This window comes from Tursiops truncatus, chromosome 1, assembly GCF_011762595.2.
Source record: "Tursiops truncatus isolate mTurTru1 chromosome 1, mTurTru1.mat.Y, whole genome shotgun sequence".
Classification (NCBI taxonomy): domain Eukaryota; kingdom Metazoa; phylum Chordata; class Mammalia; order Artiodactyla; family Delphinidae; genus Tursiops; species Tursiops truncatus.
Genome location: NC_047034.1, coordinates 108,605,269 through 108,625,063, shown reverse-complemented (window position 1 = coordinate 108,625,063; position 19,795 = coordinate 108,605,269). Strand labels below are relative to the sequence as shown.

The 19,795-nt window shown below is 34.9% G+C and overlaps 1 protein-coding gene across 2 annotated transcripts in view; it reads right to left on the bottom strand.

The window, feature by feature from the left end:
• The window catches only part of COL24A1 (collagen type XXIV alpha 1 chain), a 392,639-nt gene that overhangs the window by 230,818 nt on the left and 142,026 nt on the right, over positions 1 to 19,795 (bottom strand). For both annotated transcript variants that reach the window (XM_073787806.1, XM_073787804.1), the window contains one exon: positions 7,933 to 7,986. In XM_073787806.1, the coding sequence (XP_073643907.1) occupies positions 7,933 to 7,986 (54 nt within the window). The remainder of the gene's footprint in view (positions 1 to 7,932; positions 7,987 to 19,795) is intronic.

Here is a 19,795-nt window from a genome sequence, read left to right as displayed (position 1 = left end):
AAATGGCCACACAAATTATTCTCTTCTCTGAGCTCCTTGTCCATTTATTATGTGCTGCCTAGTTTACTTTTTAACTTTTCACACGTGGAAATCTCATGTTTCCAGTGGACTACAAGTTCCTAGTAGACAGAAGAGCATGTTTTAATCTTATTTCCAAGTAATTGCTTAACAAAGTCCATTGCCCATTGTATAACTCAATAAATATTTCTCAGCTAACTAAATGCTGCCTGGAATGTAAAATGGTTAAAATAAGAAATCTGCGAACAAAATCTTGATTTTGGAATGTGAATCTTCAGGGCTGGCTTGAGGTGATCTCAGAGAACTATTTAGGAATGCATTTTCCTCTTATTAAGTTAGTTCCCCAGATCTATTATAACTAATATAACTAATCTGTTAGCTATATCGGTAAACACATAACATATTTTAATAACTCAGTGTAAAAATTATTTCCATATATTCTGTAACATAACCTCACGAATAGGCTTTTTCAAAAAACTTACCAGGGATGTTATACAGCAAACAAGAACAGCCTGCTTTACCATCCTTAATTCCATAACCAAAGTAACAACATAAACCATTAGGGCAACAAATAAGTTATTCCTCTGTTTACTGGAGAACAGAGAATATTTATTGGGTACTCACTTTCTGCAGTAAGCAGCAAGGGATGTGGTTTTGCTAATGTTATGGGATGCTTGAAAACAGATTGCCAAACTGTAGCTCTCAAGAAGGCTTGTTGAAGTATGCTTTGTATCTATATACACATATACGTACACACAGTCCCACAATCAACAGAACCATAGTTAACACAAGTTTCCAATGTTAGTTTGAGGTTTTTAGTCAACTGGCAGAAAATGAGGAGAAAATGAAAGGCTTCTTTAGAGCTGTGCCAAATTGCTCTGGAAAAGTTTGCAAATAGTGTAACCACGTATTTCAAACAGAGTGTGCATGATTTTTTTGATGACCATCTTGTATAACTGAAACATAACTTGAATAATTTATATTGTCCCCACTTTCTAAAGAAGACATATATATGAAAATATAGGAAGTTTTAAGATGCTTCCATGACATAGTGTACACAACTAAAAAAACACATCAGGCAAATAGGGTCACTATGTTTGCCTCTACTTTTCCCTTCTGTTTCTAGAAACAATTTTGAGGCAAATAGGAAGGACGAAAAAGAGAGACAAAAACAGACTCTTCCCAACCTATAAAACGTAAAATAATATTCCTCTTCCTTTAAAATTCTCTGGTTATTTTGATTAAATCATCTATGATATTATATTAAAATTCAGTCATGTGTAGAAAAACAATTAGTCTCATAATGTTGGTACTGATGAGGCTACAAGCTCATGTTTATTGAAAAAATTTAGATAAAGCAATCTAAAAAGTAACTACTACCCACTGGAAATTCAACCATTAATATTCATTAAAATGTCTGGCTTTCAGACCTTTTGTCCCACTTTCATATTGTAATTTTAAGACAAAAGGAAGTAATGAGAAGTATTAAAGATCACTATTATAATACTATTCAAAAGGTCAACTGCCTTTCTTCAGTTCTCTGACACTGTTCTTAACAAAAATTTAATAGAAACAAAATTTACAAACTAAAGAGGATTTACAAAGTCATCTTGTGTTCTTCACCTAGTATGATATGCATACTTTAAAACATAAAGTTAGGGGGTGGAGTGCAAGATGGGGTAGGGATTAAGAGGTACAAACCATTATGTATAAAATAAAAAAGTGCTACATTAAAAGGATCATACACCATGATCAAGGGGGATTTGTCCCAGGGATGCAAGGATTTTTCCATATCTGCAAATCAATCAGTGTGATACAACACATCAACAAATTGAAAACCCAAATGATCATCTCAATAGATGCAGAAAAAGCTTTTGACAAAATTCAACACCCATTTATGATTAAAAACTCTCCAGAAAGTGGGCATAGAGGGAACGCACCAACAACATAATAAAGGCCATATACGACAAACCTACAGCTAACATACTCAATGATGAAAAACTGAAAGCATTTCCTCTAAGATCAGTAACAAGACAAGGATATCCACTCTTGCCACTTTTATTCAACATAGTTTTGGAAGTCCTAGCCATGGAAATCAGAGAAGAAGAAGAAATAAAGGGAATCCAAATTGGAAAAGAAGTAAAACTGTCACTGTTTGTAGATGACATGATATTACACATAGAAAATCCTAAAGATGCTACCAGAAAACTACTAGAGCTCACCAATGAATTTGGTACAGTTGCAGGACACAAAATTAATACACAGCAATCTGTTGCATTTCTATATAGTAACAATGAAATATCAGAAGGAGAAATGAAAGAAACAATTCCATTTACCGTCGCATGAAAAAGAATAAAATACCTAGGAATATACCTACCTAAGGAGGCAAAAGACCTGTACTCTGAAAACTTAAGACATTGAGGAAAGAAATCGAAGACGACACAAACATTTGGAAAGATAAACCCTGTTCTTGGATTGGAAGAATCGACATTGTCAAAATGACTAAACTACCCAAGGCAATATAAAGATTCAGTGCAAGCCCTATCAAATTACACATGGCAGTTTTCACAGAACTAGAGCAAATATCTTAAAATTTACAGGGAGACACAAAAGACACTGAATAGCCAAAGCAGTCTTGAGAAAGAAAAACGGAGGTGGAGGAATCACACTCCTTGACTTCAGACTATTCTACAAAGATACAATCATCAGGGCTTCCCTGGTGGCGCAGTGGTTGAGAATCTGCCTGTTAATGCAGGGGACACAGGTTCGAGCACTGGTCTGGGAGGATCCCATATGCCGCGGAGCAACTAGGTCCATGAGCCACAACTACTGAGCCTGCGCATCTGGAGCCTGTGCTCCGCAACAAGCGAGGCCGCGATAGTGAGAGGCCCCTGCACCGCGATGAAGAGTGGCCCCCGCTTGTCACAACTAGAGAAAGCCCTCGCACAGAAACGAAGACCCAACACAGCAAAAATAAATAAATTAATAAACTCCTACCCCCAACATCTTCTTTGAAAAAAAAAAAGAAAAGATACAATCACCAAAACGTGTGGCACTGGCACAAAAACAGAAATATAGATCAATGGAACAGGATAGGAAGCCCAGAAATAAACCCATGCACCTATGGTAAATTAATCTATGACAAAGGAAGGAAGACTACACAATGGGGAAAAGACAGTCTCTTCAATAAGTGGTGCTGGAAAAAATGGACAGATACGCGTAAAAAAAAATGAAATTAGAACATTCTCTAACACTATATGCAAAACTAAACTCAAAATGGATTAAAGACCTAAATGTAAGTTCAGATACTATAAAACTCTTAGAGGAAAACATGGGCAGAATACTCTTTGACATTAATCACAGCAATATCTTTTTGATCCATATCCTAGAGTAATGGAAATAAAAGCAAAAATAAACAAATGGGACATAATTAAACTCAAAAGCTTTTGCACAGCAAAGGAAACCATAAACAAAACCAAAGACAACCCACAGAAGGGAGAAAATATTTGCAAATGATGTGACTGAGAAGAGATTAATCTCCAAAATTTACAAACAGCTCATGAAGCACAATATCAAAAAAGCAAACTGAATCAAAAAATGCGCAAAAAATCTAAATACACGTTTCTCCAAAGAAGACATACAGATGGCCAAGAGGTGCATGAAAAGATGCTCAACATCACTAATTATTAGAGAAATGCAAATCAAAACTACAATGAGATATTACCTCATACCAGTCAGAATGGCCATCATCAAAAAGTCTACAAACAATAAATGCTGGAGAGGGTGTGGAGAAAAGGGAACCCTCCTACACTGCTGGTGAGAATGTACATTGGTACAGCCACTGTGGAGAACAGTATGGAGGTTCCTTAAGAACTTAAAAATAGAGTTGCCATATGATCCAGCAATCCCAGCCTTGGCCATATATCCAGAGAAAAACATGGTTTGAAAGGATACATGCACCCCAGTGTTCACTGCAGCGCTGTTCACAATAGCTAAGACATGGAAGCATCCTAAATGTCCATCAAAAGATGAATGGATAAAGAAGATGTCGTACATATATACAATGGAATATTACTCAGCCATTAAAAAAGAATGAAATAACGCCATTTGCAGCAACATGGATAGACCTGGAGATTATCATACTAAGTGAAGTAAGTCAGACAGAGATAGAAAAATATCACATGATATCGCTTATATGTGGAATCTTTAAAAAAAGGATACAAATGTACTTATTTACAAAACAGAAACAGACTCACAGACTTAGATAATGGACTTATGGTTACCAGGGGGACAAAGTGGGGGGGAAGGATAGATTGGGAGTTTGGGATTGATATGTACACACTGCTATATTTAAAATAGATAACCAACAAGGACCTACTGTATAGCACAGGGAATGCTGATCAATATTCTGTAACAACCTAAATGGGAAAAGAATTTGAAAAAGAATATACACATGTATACGTATAACTGAATCACTTTGCTGTACACCTGAAACTAACACAACATTGTTAATCATCTATACTCCAATATAAAATTAATTTTTTTTAATTTTTAGAAAATTGTGAATCACCGTGTTGTACACCTGTAACTTATATAATATTGTATATTAGCTATACTTCAATAACTTTTTTTTAAAGTTAGGAAACCCTACAGAAGAAAAAAAAATTAAGTTCAATTATTACTTCCTCTTGAAGTAATTCCCAATTTCCTAAGGCAGAATCTGTTGCTCAATTATCTAGGCTCTCATAGCCCTTCACCAACTCTTTTATATAGCGTCTAACAATACTTTGTGATTTTTTTTCCCAACCTCTCTCTGAACTGTAATCTCATCAAGGGGAGGGACCATAGTTCAGAAATCTTTATCAACCCACATTTAGTACCTGGGTTAAAACATAAAAGAAACTCAATACATGTTAAACAAATGAATTACTGAATGAATGGAAAAATGAATGTGTTTATATATGCATCAAGTTCAAGTTCCTAAGTATACAGCAGGTAAGGGGCTAAATTACATATGAGAAATTCTCAACTCAGTTCTCTATACTACCTCTCTCTCTCAATGTCCATTCATGCTACTATTTCTACTTTGGGATTTGGTTTACTACTAGATATTGATTATTTCTGTCTCAACGTCAACCAGATACCACAAGCTAAATATACCCAGAATCAAATTTCTTGTCTTCCCCATCTTCCAAACCTGCTCCTCCTTCTGAGTTCCTTAGTTAATTCAATGACATCAGTAACCCAAGTCATAGTCCCAGTTTTATCTTTGACTTCTCTTTCTCCCATCACCTTCATTTAATCAGTTACCAAGTTGTATTGTTTCTATTTCTGAATTAGCTTTTAAATAGTCATTCAATCATCCACTCAGCCAATATCTATTATGTTCCTATTATGTGCTATGGATATTATCATGGTTATTGTGATATGTATAAAACCAATTAGTGTCTTTCTCAAAAACCTTATAGTCTAATAGAGAGATAAGCAAATCAGCAGTTATATGAAGATAAGTGCTTGATAGACTTTTTTAGAAATACAGAGAAGAGACATCTCAATTAGATTTGAGAGGAACAGGAAAAGCTTCCTGGACAATGTGGCATGTGATGTGTAGGTGTTAGCTAGATAAGTAGGGCACAGATCCAGATTAAAAAAACAGCATGCAGGAAGCTGTGAGATTTGAACAAGTATGGCATGGTTTGGTACTCTAAATAGTCTACCTGGAGTAACGCTTTTGAAAGAGCAATGGGAGATGTGACTAGATGACAACAGAGTTAGAGAGGGAGAGTAGGTCATAAAGAACCTTGTGTAAAAAGTAAAGAATTATAATCCTTAACCTGGAAGCTATGGAGATACTGAAGAATTTAAGTACAAGAATGACATGATGAAATCTATACTTTACAAACATTATTACATCAGTAGTTTGGATGTAGATTTGAAGAAATGTCAGAATGGTGGCAAGAACAATTAGAGGGCTATTACACTAATCCTGGTGAAGAATAAATAGGGCCTAAACTAAAACATTGGCAGTGAAAATGGTTCCAAGGGCAAAGATAGGAAATTATGAGTCAAAGGAGAGATCAGGATAAAGGTGATAACTGATGGCATGAGGTCATTCAGGGGTCAGGAGAGGGTTTGATACAAAACATATGTGAAATTTGAATACTGGGGAGGGGGAGGAATAATTTTTCTGTGGAGACAGAAAGGGAGGGGGAAATATGGCTGAATATGTACAGGGAGAGTTGTTAGGTGGCCAGTAGTGTTTTCAAGTAACACACAGGATGCCCAGTTAGATTTGAATTTCACATAAATAATGAATAACTTTTAGTACAAATGTGTTCCAAATACTGCACCTTCATCCTCTCACAAGTTTCCTTTTACTGAATGCCATATATCTCACTTGTCTGTCTACAAATTCTGACTCATTCATCATGTCAGCTCAAGTGCTACCTTCTCTACAAAGTGTAATCTGAGTCCCCTAACCATATACTCACACAGTATCACATATTATATGTTATTCACATGGTTATTATAAAGGGTTTCCTGCATATATTTCTCTAGATTGTAAGTTTCTTGAAAGTAGGAAGCAGGACTTTTCATCTTTGTAGCCCTAGGGTCTAGCACAATGTCTGTCACGTAAGAGGCAGCCAGTAAATATTTGTTGATTGAATGAATGTTCTGTTTCACTTCAGATCTTTATAACTTCTTTTCTAGCTTTTTCTAGCTCATCTCTTTGCCTTCATTTTTTCTCTTGTTAAACCATCCTCCATGCTGACATAAGAGGTATCTTTTTTAAAACATAAATCACCTAGATTACTTTACTATTTAAAAATCTTTGATTACTACATGATGCCCATGGTAGAAGTAGGAACTCTTCAACATGGTCTTAAACCTTCCCCACAATTTAATCCCCAAACTAAGTGGTTAAGAGCTCAGACTTTGAAATCATGTCTGGGTGAGAATCCTAAGTCACCTGATAGTTATGTGACTGAGGGAATAACTTAACTATCTATAAAATGGGGATAAAATCTACCTCATAAAGATGTTGTGAAGATTAAATGAGGTATCTGTAAAACATTTACTACAGTACTGTAGTACTTGACACGATAGTACACTAACAAATATAGCTATATTAATATCCTTTCCAGCTTCATCCCCTAACACTTCCTCTCTACTCACACTAATAACCTTCCACAGCAGCTATACTTCATAACCTGCCAGTTCTCCAAACTTCAGGCTATTTCATTGTTCTGTGTCTATTCACAATACTTTATTTGTTTACGATGCTCATTCTATGTCAGCCTGCTTGGCAAAGCTTGGTATTTAAAGGTTTTCTATGGATAATTTCTAGTATACATACACAACAACAGTAAAGGAAGTTAGAAATGATTAGCTTTCTGCAGATAGTTTGTACTATGTATAAATTCCAGAACACCATAGGCTTTCTTTTATTTTAATCAGTGGATATTTAATAGGCCCTAAAGAGTTTTAGTGGTCAGAAAACTCTCATCTATTCAGTGTAGGCTATAGGTTTTTGGGTTTTTAAATTTTTTTCACCTCTTATAAGAAATCGTTTTTTCAGTTATTTACTTGCTTTGCAAATATTGTCACCCTAATCTAAGTCTAGACCAAACCAGGAAAATCATTTTCAATGACCTGAACCCAAGAGGCTGTATAAACATACTCCTACTAAACAAATGATAGCAAAAGAACAACCAGACACGCAAACTACTTCCTGATTATCTCAAAACAAGCTGTACAAGGTTTTTTAAATGCACCGAGTCAGCTCAAAAATATCCAGAAATGTTCTGATATTTCTAAAATAGTTTTTTACCCATTCATTGAGATTTGACATTAGAAAACTATAGATACCATACTTTCTTCTTCTTCTGTTTTTCTCTTTTTTTTTTTCCTTACCTTTGATCCTTCAGGGCCATTTTGTCCAGGAATCCCAATATCTCCAGGAAAACCCTAGGGAACATAAAAATATAGAGAGTTTATTCCATAGCAAATTACTTTAAATCTATTAAGCATATAGAAATTCCCTTTGCCTTTCTTTGATGTCCAATAAAAATGATTTATTCTCCTCAAAATTTCAATATTAAAGATTAATCGTTAGGCAGTTGTCTGACATTGGAATACAAAACTTACTAAGTATACTAAAACAGAGCTTACTTCATCAGTTATTCATGAACAATCCTCAGACCCAAAGAAAATTCTCTAATCATTCACAACTTGAAAAAAAGGCAAAAAAAAAATGTAACAGGTCTTTTCAGTGTCATATGGGACACAAAGCCACCCAAGGATTAGGGGAATGTACTTTGTTAGACTCACTGTTTACTAACTAACTATATGCTAATTCTTCTGTTTGGTGAAAAAAACAATAACCCCAAAGGTTATATATCTTAACATACAGTATACTAATCAGTTTTGTATCGAACTCAACTATCTTATTCTAACATTCCCATATTCAATTGTCTATAAATAGCTCAATGTTCTTTGAATTTGTATTAACATCTTACTGGTTCCATCATTAATTAACAAATTGAATAAAATCTTTGACCCATGTTTACTTCATATTTGCCTGAAAATCATAATTTTACCTTTTCAGAAATTATACTTTAACAGTCTAAAACAGTTTTCTCAAGAAATAGAAATGGACCAAAGTGTCAGAAAAATCTGTGCTGAGAAAAGGCCAACAGTGTTGCTCCAAAATGGTTAGATCGATATTCTTACTGAAATAATACATTAGAATGAAATTCATCAAGATCAGTTTCCATATTGATAATAAGCTAATAATTATAGTTTTCCTTGTATTTTGTCACAGATAAGCTGTTTCAGTGTTTCCTTCTGACATGGACAAAGGAATAAAAAGTAGGATAAGTACAAGAATCATATCTTTAAAAGTAAAGAAGGCTGCAATTAAGTATGAATGTCAGCTAGAAAAGACAGTTCATTGGAGGGGTAAATATTATGGTAATTAAAATGCCAACAAGTAAGATGGAATAGCAAGGTTGATTCTGGAAAACTCATCTTGGAAAAAAAGAAAAAATCAACAGTAAGTGATACCAACTTATCCAGTCTGGATTAGGACAGAAATGACTCCAATTTAAAACTTGGATTCTGTGGAGAAAAATATTACTTGTGGTCGTTTCTGGCAAGAGAAAAGGCAGTGGTAACAGAAAGACAGGACACAGGATCAGATTTCTGGAAGTTTTGGAACAGAATATGTTTAATACAGACATGCTGATGGCTTTTCTAACTAAAGGAAATCAGGTTCATCTATACTTTCTCTGCCTTGAGTAATTTTCCCTTATCTTTCTTTACCTGGAACACTTAAGTTTTAAATAGGAGATTAAATAATATATCACTTGCAAATCTTTCTTTGACCTCCAATACCCTGAGTTAGGACCCTTCTAAGACTCACACCATCCTAGGGTCCTACAAGTTTAGTTGATAGTGTTTTGGCTTGTATTGTTTTCCTCATCAGATTGTAAATTCCCTGAGGGCAGCTTTATCTCTTATTAACCACCATATTCCCAGAAACTAGTACAACACCTGGCACATAGTAAATGCTAAAAAAATTGATTTTTTTTGCTCTTGAATAATGATTTGTTTCTTTTGACAATAAAAAGGGACAACGTGGCTGGTGGCTACTTTTGGCCCCTCAATACCAGTTTACAACCACTGGTTCACAGCATGCTCATAGATAAATTCATAATTCCTGTCCATTCTCCAGCTGAGCCTGGAACACCTTGTCCTACTAGAAACCAAGCTGTAAAAGGTATCAAACCTGGAGTCACGTTAAAAGAACTCTGGGAGCTTGAAGAGGATCTCACCAGCCAGAAATGGGACAATATGAACTTCAGTAAGGACAAAAATTGCAATGGATTGCAACAGGTCAAATATGATTAAATTCAGAAGTTCAAAATGATACAACAAAAAATTATTCGCATTTAGCAGATGAAAGAAAGCCAACTCATTATTTCCAAAACTGGTAAACAAAGGTGAAGAATCAAGCATTTATTCCACCTTTTCTATACATACAATAATACAACTAACCAAATAGTAGATTAGGGGATGTATTCCAGCCAATAAATGAAAAAGAAGTGAAAGAACAAGAATATCTCCATTTTGCAATCCCCTAAATGATCTAATGTATGTAGGGAGTTGAGGAATCACAACTGTTAACTAACATCACAGAATGATGATAGACATTTTGTGCTTCCTAATGAAAGAACACAATATCACCCATAGTCTTGCCAAAAACAAACAAGCAAAACTGACCTTGGCTAGGTCTCTATATGTGGCTACCAATTTGCAGGAAATACAGAGGGAGAAACATGCTTAACTACACCATGAGACTATAATAAGCAAAATCCAGGCTGTAGGAATCTCTACAGGTTAAATGGCTGGGGATCTTCAACAATTAAATTATAAAGTGGGGAAAAGGCAATGGAAGGAGAACTTGTAGACTAAAAGACACAAGAGTAAAACAAACAAGACTAAACTACAGTTTTAAAAGATGTACACCCGAGTGATAAACCATAAAAGAAAAAGAGGAACTGCTTACTTACTGCAGGAGAGATAGGCTTGTGGCTGGGTTGGGATCCATAAAAGTTTCTGGGGATAACTGGCAGTTCTATTCCTGACCTGTGTGGTAGTTATAAGAGTGTTTGTCTTATAACTGTTTGTGATATACATTTGTTTTATATAGTTTTTAGTGTCTGCGCTTTATTTTCAATAAACAGTAAGAAAAATGTTATGAGGTGGCTTCTGGATAAATATGAACTATTGAGTATATATGCATGAATATCTGCTCCTTCTTAATCATTAAAATTACAGTAAAGGAATATTTAAAAGACAAAAAGTACCAAAGACCAGGGAATAAGAGACAAAAGATGTCAGCATATCTGTTCTTATATTATAGCCATGTAAGTTAAATATTTTAAAATTAAAACTTTATTTAAAAGTTCAGAAGCACATCAGTATAGCTATTAAAAGGAAGAAAAAAATCTCAAATAGGATACCTTTGAAACTTGGCCAGAGAATATTTTTTTTAAATAAACTGTTTTTTTTTAAATTGGGGTATAGTTGCTTTACAATGTTGTGTTAGTTTCTGCTTCACAACGAAGTGCATCAGCTACATGTATACATATATCCCCTCCCTCTTGGACCTCCCTCCCAACCCCCACCCACAATCCCACCCCTCGAGGTCACCACAGAGCACCAAGCTGAGCTCCCTGCATTATATAGCAGGTTCCCACTAGCTATCCGTTTTACACATGGCAGTGGACCTAGAGTCTGTCATAAAATGTGAAGTAAGTCAGAAAAACAAATATCGTATATTAACACAGATATGTGGGATTTAGAAAAATGGTACAGATGAACCTATTTGCAGGGCAGGAATAGAGACCCAGATGTAGAGAACGGACGTGTGGACACGGTGTGGGGTGGGATGAACTGGGAGACTGGGATTGATGTATGTGCACTGCCATGCATGTGGCTGTCCAATATTCCCAAACCATTATTGAAGAGACTGACCTTTCCATCACTGTATATTCTTGGCTCCTCTGTCATAGATCAACTGACCACATGTGGATGGATTTATTTCTGGTCATTTTTTCCTTTCTCTTCTGTTCCAGTAATCTATGTGTCTGTTTTTATGGAAATATCATACTGTTTTGATTACTATAGCTTTGTAATATAGTTTGAAACTAGGAAGTGTGATGCCTCCAGCTTTGTTCTTCCTTCTCAAGGTTGCTTCAGCTATTTGGGGTCATTTGTGGTTCCACATGAATTTTAGGATCGTTTGTTCCATTTTTGTGAAAAATGCCATTGGAGTTGTGGTAGGGATTGCACTGAATCTGTAGGTTGCTTTGGGTAGTATGGACATTTTAACAATATTAATTCTTCCAATCAACGAACATGGAATATCTTTCCATTAATTTGTGTCTCCTTCAATTTCTTTCATCAATGTCTGTACTGTCTTACAGTAGAACTGTAAGTTCTCAACATAAGGTTTTTCACCCCCTCGGTTAAATTTATTCCTAGGGTTTTTTGTTTGTTTGTTTGTTTGTTTTGGTGCAATTATAAATGGGGTTGTTTTCTTAAGTTCTCTGATAGTTCATTATTAGTGTATAGAAAAAAACTGATATTTTTTGTATATTGATTTTGTGTCTTGCATGTGGTGCCTTCTTAATAGAAAGTTTAATCACCAATTTTTATTAAGAAGCAGGAAACTCAAGTAGCTTTAAAAATAATAAGTAAAAATGTGTCTTCTGTTTTTGGACTGCTAACATTTGTTTACTGCACTGAGAAGAGTGATTCAGTATCCTTTCCAGTGAAAACATTTTATTATTCTCTAATCACTAAAGGCTGAGTCTAGTTCACATGCATTTTTAAAGCAAAACCTGGGAACCAAAGCACTAGCAGATTCCATTAGTTTCCTAAGAAATCATAAAACTAAAATATTGTCATTCTTATTCTGGCAGCTGTCAGAAGTCTGGAAGCTAGAGGCTCCTAACAGAATAAATATGTGATGCTCTATGGTATATATTAAGCACATTAGTAATTCTTTAGTAAGAGTGGTAAGTCTGTTTTATTTTGAAATATATAGTCCTTTCAGTTAAAAAGATAGTTAAAAATGGTAAACTGATAAATAATCCACAAATAAATAAATCCAATGAATAAACTAATTATGGTATATTGGTAAGATGAAACAACCTGGATGTGGCAAACTGGATGAATCTCAAATGCATTATGCTAAGTAAAAGAAGCCAGACCAAAAAAGAGTATATACTATATAAGTTCATTTACATAAAACTTTAGAAAAATGCAAATTAACCTAAAGTGACAAAAAGCAGATCGGTGGTAATCTGGGAAGGGTGGGGGCAGAAAAACAAAATGAGGGATTACAAAAAATGAACAAGTGTTGAGTTTGACAAATACCTTTTATATCTTGATCTTGGTGATGGTTTCACAGGTTATACGTGCATGAAAAATTATGAAATTATACAATTTAAAATATACAGCTTATTATATTATAATATACCTCAATTATACCTGTACAAAACTATACAAAAATAAGTTAATTGGTATTGGGTGTTTTAGATAATCATTTGTTTTTTGGTAGGTAACAGTTTGTAATGATTTGAAGACCATTAGAGAGAAAGTAGAATTTATTCATTGAACTTGGCCCCAGATGAAATCAGTGAAGTTCAGAATTTGTATTATTTTAGAGGTAGTAACACGTTCAATTATAATAGGTTAAAAGTAAAGTACATATTTGGGGAAATTTAAATTTTTCTGATATTTTATAATATAGCTTTAAATACTCTTATTATAGATAAGAGTGACATTTAGGTCATTTAACTATCATGAAAAATTTCAAGTTTTTTCATTGATTTTTATATACACTACGCATTAAATACTCAAGAACACAATATGATTTGACTTAAATTTATCTTCTGAGTAGTTTATAAGTCTGAACAAAGTAGAGATGAATATATTCCTTTGAAAATAGTCATATTGAGGAAAGATAAAATTAAGAAACCATTTAAGATAGGGCAACATAAAAATTATGAATTCCTAAAGGGCAAAGTTATGCAAAGCCTTGTCTGGTGCTGGGCATACAGTACATTCAAAGTACATTCAACAAAAATTTGATGGCCTGAATTGATGAACAAATTAAAAACAAATTCTATTTGAATAATTATATTTTCAATTACGCAATTTCAAAAGTTACCCTTTGTCTGAAAAAGCAAACAACTCCACCCCAACAAAAAATAACCAACTAGTATAGCTTCTATAGATAGGATTGAAAATTTTCATATGCAAACAAGAATGAATGCATCCAGAGGGAGAGAGGTTCTGTAAGGAGAGAATTTAGTTTTGAGACATGGATCCAAAAAACAATCATAAGATTTTGTTCTTTAGTATTTGTGGAAGTACATGCCATGTCGGGAATATTCTGAGTCCAAGTAGGAAAGTAATAAAAGAAGATTTAAATGACCTTTTCTGAGTGAGAATAATCTATCCAAAAGTTAATGCCAAAAAAATATTTGAAAGGACAAAAATAATAAATTCACTTTCCCAGTAAACTATAGAAACTAAACTTGAGCACAGGGCAGTGTGCAGCTGCAAATTAAGGAACTGTTCTGTCTTCTGAAAAAACCACAAATAGAAAATATGAGCTTCTGGAAAAATAAATGCAGAATAAAGAATTCATCTAAGTATCTGGCTCACTTTCATTCTCTTTTGCTGTTTTAGGTCTAAAAAGCCATCAAAACCAGTTTTTTTTTTCATTATGATACTGTTAAAAATCTTTGCAAATGATTATTGCTATTTATATATTTCCCCTTTTGTAATTCTATATATTTAAGCAATAAATATAGCACAGCTGAACTCTAAATTCCATTTATATGTAACATTCTAAAAGCTCAGAGAAAATCCAAAAAGACAATAAAATCCTTTATGACATAGCATACACTCTCTCTTCTAAATAAAACTTTGCTTAAATAGTATTCACAGTATATTTGAAGTCACTCAAAAAAACCTACAAAGTCAATTGCAAAGGCTACTTTCATCCTACTGAAATCTACAGAAAACTATTACTAAACTTATAATTTTAAAATAATTTATTTTGACCATTATTTGATACTTAAGTTTGGATAACCTATAGTGACAAAAAGCAGATCAGTAGTAGACTGAGGAAGGGAGGAACATGAAGGACAGAAAGGAAAGGTTACAAAGGTAAACAAAGAAATTTTGGGGTTTGATGGATGAGTTCACTATTTTGATTTCAGTGATTGTTTCACAAGTTAAACATATGTCTAAAATTATCAAATTGTACAATTTAAATATAGGCAGTTTTGTTATATGTAAATTATACTTCAATAAAACTGTAAAGCAAAAAGGTAGTTGGTATTGGATGTTTTAGATAACCACTTGCTTTTTGGTAGACAATAGCTTGCAACCACGTAAAGAACCTTAGAAAACCTGTCCCCAGATAAAAATCAGTGAAACTCATATTTCAAAATGTTTTGGAGATAATAACATGACTGTGATTTGATACTTACCTTTAGATAAATATCATTTTAGGTACTCATTGTCTATATACATGACTCATTTAGAATTCTTATGAGCATCTTTAAGAATATATAGTCATTCCTTCAACACATAGTTGCCATGTGTCAGGCATTGTTCTTGGTACTGAACATATACTACAGAATGAAGATATTCCCTTGTTTCATAGAATGTATGATATATTCCAGAGAATCTTTACCTCAGGTTCTCATTTCAGTGTGTGTAAGATTGTGGCAGGGAGTGGGAAGTTGGGTGATTTAAAAAGATGATTTATACTGTTATGAGGAACTATCATGTATCAATCGCCTACGTTTGGTTTAAATACACAACTATGGGCCTGGGCCACTCTATGTTGTTTCTCATTCTCTCGTTTTCCAAATGGAATGAATAGTGTGGCTATTTTGTTTTCTTTCTAAAATCATATACTGATTAGTTGAGATGTAGACCTGTATCTGGGTCTCACTGAGAATGCTCCTTACCCAAAGAACCTGGCCTTGGAGCTGTAACAAATAACTGACCAATACATTGGGTTATCTTTCTTTGGAGAAGGGAGAGTGTATTTTCATCTGTGTGGGTAGCCACATGCACTATGTTACCAAAGGCATTTTAAAACCTGTGTAAGTGCGAAGAAGGGTATATACAGATATTGGGCACCAAAAATGTGAAATGTAGACAGCATTTCTTTTTATCTGCTCACCATCTGTTTGGGGAACTACTCTCTTCCCCAGTTTGCAGTGCATGTGCTTCTGGTCCCCATCCCAGTTTTTAGGGGTATAGGATCACCTATACCCCTAGGTGATCCAAATCCTGCCAATTACAGTATTCCTGTTTCATGGCTGTTGTGATTGACTTAAAGATGACCATGTAATCCCAGTCAGATTGGCTGGAGCCTACCTTAGAATTTCTGCCGGAGCTACAGAGAAAGAAGAATGCTTTCTTTTTGCTAAGATTGCTAACTCTTAGAGCAATATAAGCCTAGAGTTGCCAAGAGCCACCTGTTCCACAATGTTTGTAAATGAAGCCAACAGAGATAAGGCTAGAAAATGAGAGTAATTTGATTATATTCATCCAGCTCCTGTATCTAGCCAAACCTCTAGGCACATGCAGTGCTGGACTTCCTGACTACATTAGCCAGTCCTGATTTTTTGGCTGAAAACTGTTTGAATTAGGTTTCTGTCATTTTTAATGGAAACAGACTTGACTAAAACACTGAACTGTCTGCAGTTCTCTAAATACACCCAGCTTCCTCATATATCTGTTCTGGAATGCCCTTGCCCTCTGCTTGCATTTGGTAAGTCCCTATTACGTCTTCATCTTTGATCAAGCAACCATGCTTCTCAGAAGTCTTTCTTAACTCCCTCCACCCCTGAGGTTCCTTCATCATACAATTTGTTACTAACTCAAATGTATCATGATCTGTGAAGCCTTTCATAGTTCCTCTTAGTCAAAATCAGTAGCTGTTCCTTTATATTCCTACAGAACTCTGTTAACATGGCTGTTTAGTACTTATTGCACTATATTATAATTATGGACGTGTTTATTCCAATATAATGTGAGCTCATGGAGGAAAATGAATGTATCTTACTCATCTTTATACCGCCAACGTTTACCTTAACATGTTGCTGGAGACAATTCTCCATAGTCTCTTGAATTTCTGCACATTATGTAAATGAGGTACTTACCATTTCTCATACCAGTCTCTTTTCAGGGAATTTTGTATAGTAAACATAGAGATAGTGTCTCCCCCTATAGCAAAAGTCAGGAACACTTACTGTCCATATAATAATGTCTTTTTCTGGAACCCATTATTTTTTTATAGCTGTCCATTATAAAAGATTCAGCTTCCTTAAGCTCCAAGTTCTTCTTATGAAATGCAACCCACTGTATATGCAAAGGTCTCTTCATATCACCCTCTGGAAACTGAAGCTCAGTGAGTCAGTGCAGAAATGTTGATACTCCAGAAACTACTATTGCTGAGAGTAATAAACTATCATTTGTCTCTATCCCAGGAGTCTTGTGTCTTCTACCAGAATCTTTGAAACTGTCAGGCTAACTTGTTGGCTTGCAAACAGGATAAAATCTCAGATCCTTCACAGTCCCTGACGGTTCAGGTCATGAGGACGGGATACTGATGGAGACATAGCTTTCTGTAAGAGGAAGTATGAGGGCTTCACCAGATGATAACAGGATATGAGGAGAGTTAATGGGAATTGGCAGTGAATTTGACCAAATTGTGCAGTCAACCAGGCAATAAATCGTCCCGCACTTTATTGCCTGCTAAAAGGAGGAACTGGGAAAGATGGCTGTAGACCAAGTACTGGGAACGGGAAGCATCTTCAAAGACAGTTGCCCTAGTTGTTGCTAACTCTCCTCTGGATGGAAAGATTTCCTCCTAAATCTGGTGAGCAGCCTCAGGTCTACCTCATTGTAACAAAAGTACTAAGTACTATTATTAACAGTAACAGTACTAAGATTCATCCTAGGTTGGCAGAAGATTCCATCCCCTTTCAGATAACAGTTATAGAGACTGCCACTTATACTGAGTATGAAAGGATAGAAATTTGTGACTGTTATGGACAGAAACCAGGCAAATCAATAAAACTTTGGCTGGTTTACTTGGGAGATGAAGGGGAAGATTCCATATTTTTTTCCACAATACGACTATGGTATTAGGCCTGACTACCTAGCTAGTGAATACTGTGCCTCTGGTATAGCTTAGAATCAAAGGCCTTATGCAATTTGGCACCAATCTACTTTTATAACCTTATCTGTCACTCTAAACCAACACAAGAAATCTGCATCAGCTAGCCAGTTTTATTCACTGTCTGTAAATCCACCAAGCATATTACCTAGATGTCTAGCTCTGCTCATGTGATTTACCCTGCTTGGATTGCTCTCCCCTTTTCCTGCCCTTTATTCATCAACAATCTAATTCAAGATCCACCTTTTCCAAGACCCTTTCCCTAATCCTTCTATCTTGTTAACTCTCTGTACTAACACTGAACTATAATAACTATTTATTTAATTCTCACATGATGCTGTTACCATTATTAACAAGTATATGCATATATCTTGTCTTTCTCAAGCAGGCTGTAAATTTCCCCCAATTATGGATAACACATTCTTTTTGTATATATCCCACAGTGTTCACTAGGCACAGCCTTGCACACTGTAGGAACTCAATAAACAATTTTTTATTGACTGATTTAATCACATGTTTTCTTTCAGCACTACTTTTTGAGTAACAACTAAAAACACCAAATTACTCAACCAAACTCAGTTGATAAAAGATACCAAAGATGTAACTGGTTTAAGTGAAGGGAATCAATTAGCACTAAGATCTACTCAACTAATGTAGCTGGCCACAAGCAGCCTCGTTCCAGTTAAGTTCACTTAAGTGCTAAAATGGACATTTAGAAGCACGCCTTCACTAACGAGCAGACTCTCCAAATAAACTTTGGTCTTTGTCTCTAATGAAGACCACCACGGTGGAAAAAGAGGACCCACTGCTTGGCCACTTCTGGTATCTCTGTGATTAGTGGTCTCAGCTCATTTTTACAGTAAACAACTGGTCCCATTTACCAAGAACATCATCCAAAATTCAACTATTTGGCAATCTCTGTAGCCCAGGGAGGTTAACGGCTGAATCAACAAACATTGTAACTATCCTGCTACCACATTTGAAGGTGGTTTACTGCCAGAACTGGGAGGAAGCATGTGATTAGTGCTAAAATTGATATTACCATGCTTAAAGGAATAGAAAAGAGTCCTGTACAGCATTCTCCATATGTTTTCCTTAAAAACAAAGAATGATTGTGGAAAAATTTTTAATCTTATGTTTTAAAGTACATAATGTTTTACCTTGAGACACCTCTAATATTTACAGTTCTGTGAAGAGCTAAATGCACAGGTATATTTACTTCTTTGTTACAGCAATTTAATAATTCACCTAGAATAAGCAAGAAAATAACTTTGAAGTGACATTTGTTCAGATGGTCTTTAATGATGAACAATTCTCTTCAATGCCAATGGCAAACAACTTAGCACTTACAACAAAAACTTCAGAGTGCTTTGCTTTTACTAACTCTTATGAAGATTTGAATTTCCAAACTAGAAAGCGCTAGCAAGAAATATTGGCCAGTCTTGTCCTGTCTTATTGGTAGTGTAGGTGACCACTTGTATGATATGATTAATTTGAGGGGTATCAAAGTTTCTAATCAACCACAAATTTTTCCCTGCTCACTAAATGATACTCAAGACTCACTGCATTACTTTCAGGTTTCTGTTTAGTGTTGAAATGTAAATATCCTTGAGAGGGAATTATATTGCAGTTAGCTGTTAACCAGTTACTGATGGGAGTGAAATATATTTATCAGGTCTTTCTCTAAAAACAGGCTTTGATAAGAAGGGTAAATTATGGAAAGAAAAAGAGACACTGGTTGTTTGAAATAGACAAGAACTCATACCCAACAGGGAGAGAATATAGAAAGGAGAGACCAGAGACCTCAGGAAAGAAATTCTTTGGCTGTTTTATAATTTTCTCTGAGAACTACACTGATTCTAGACTATTAAAGAATGACCTGATTTTTTATTTTTAATTTTATCAAACCTAATTAATCTTGATGTCTGGGAAAAAGACAGACAGTGGAGGCTTTGACATAGTCTGAATTTAGTATTAATTTCTTGAATATAA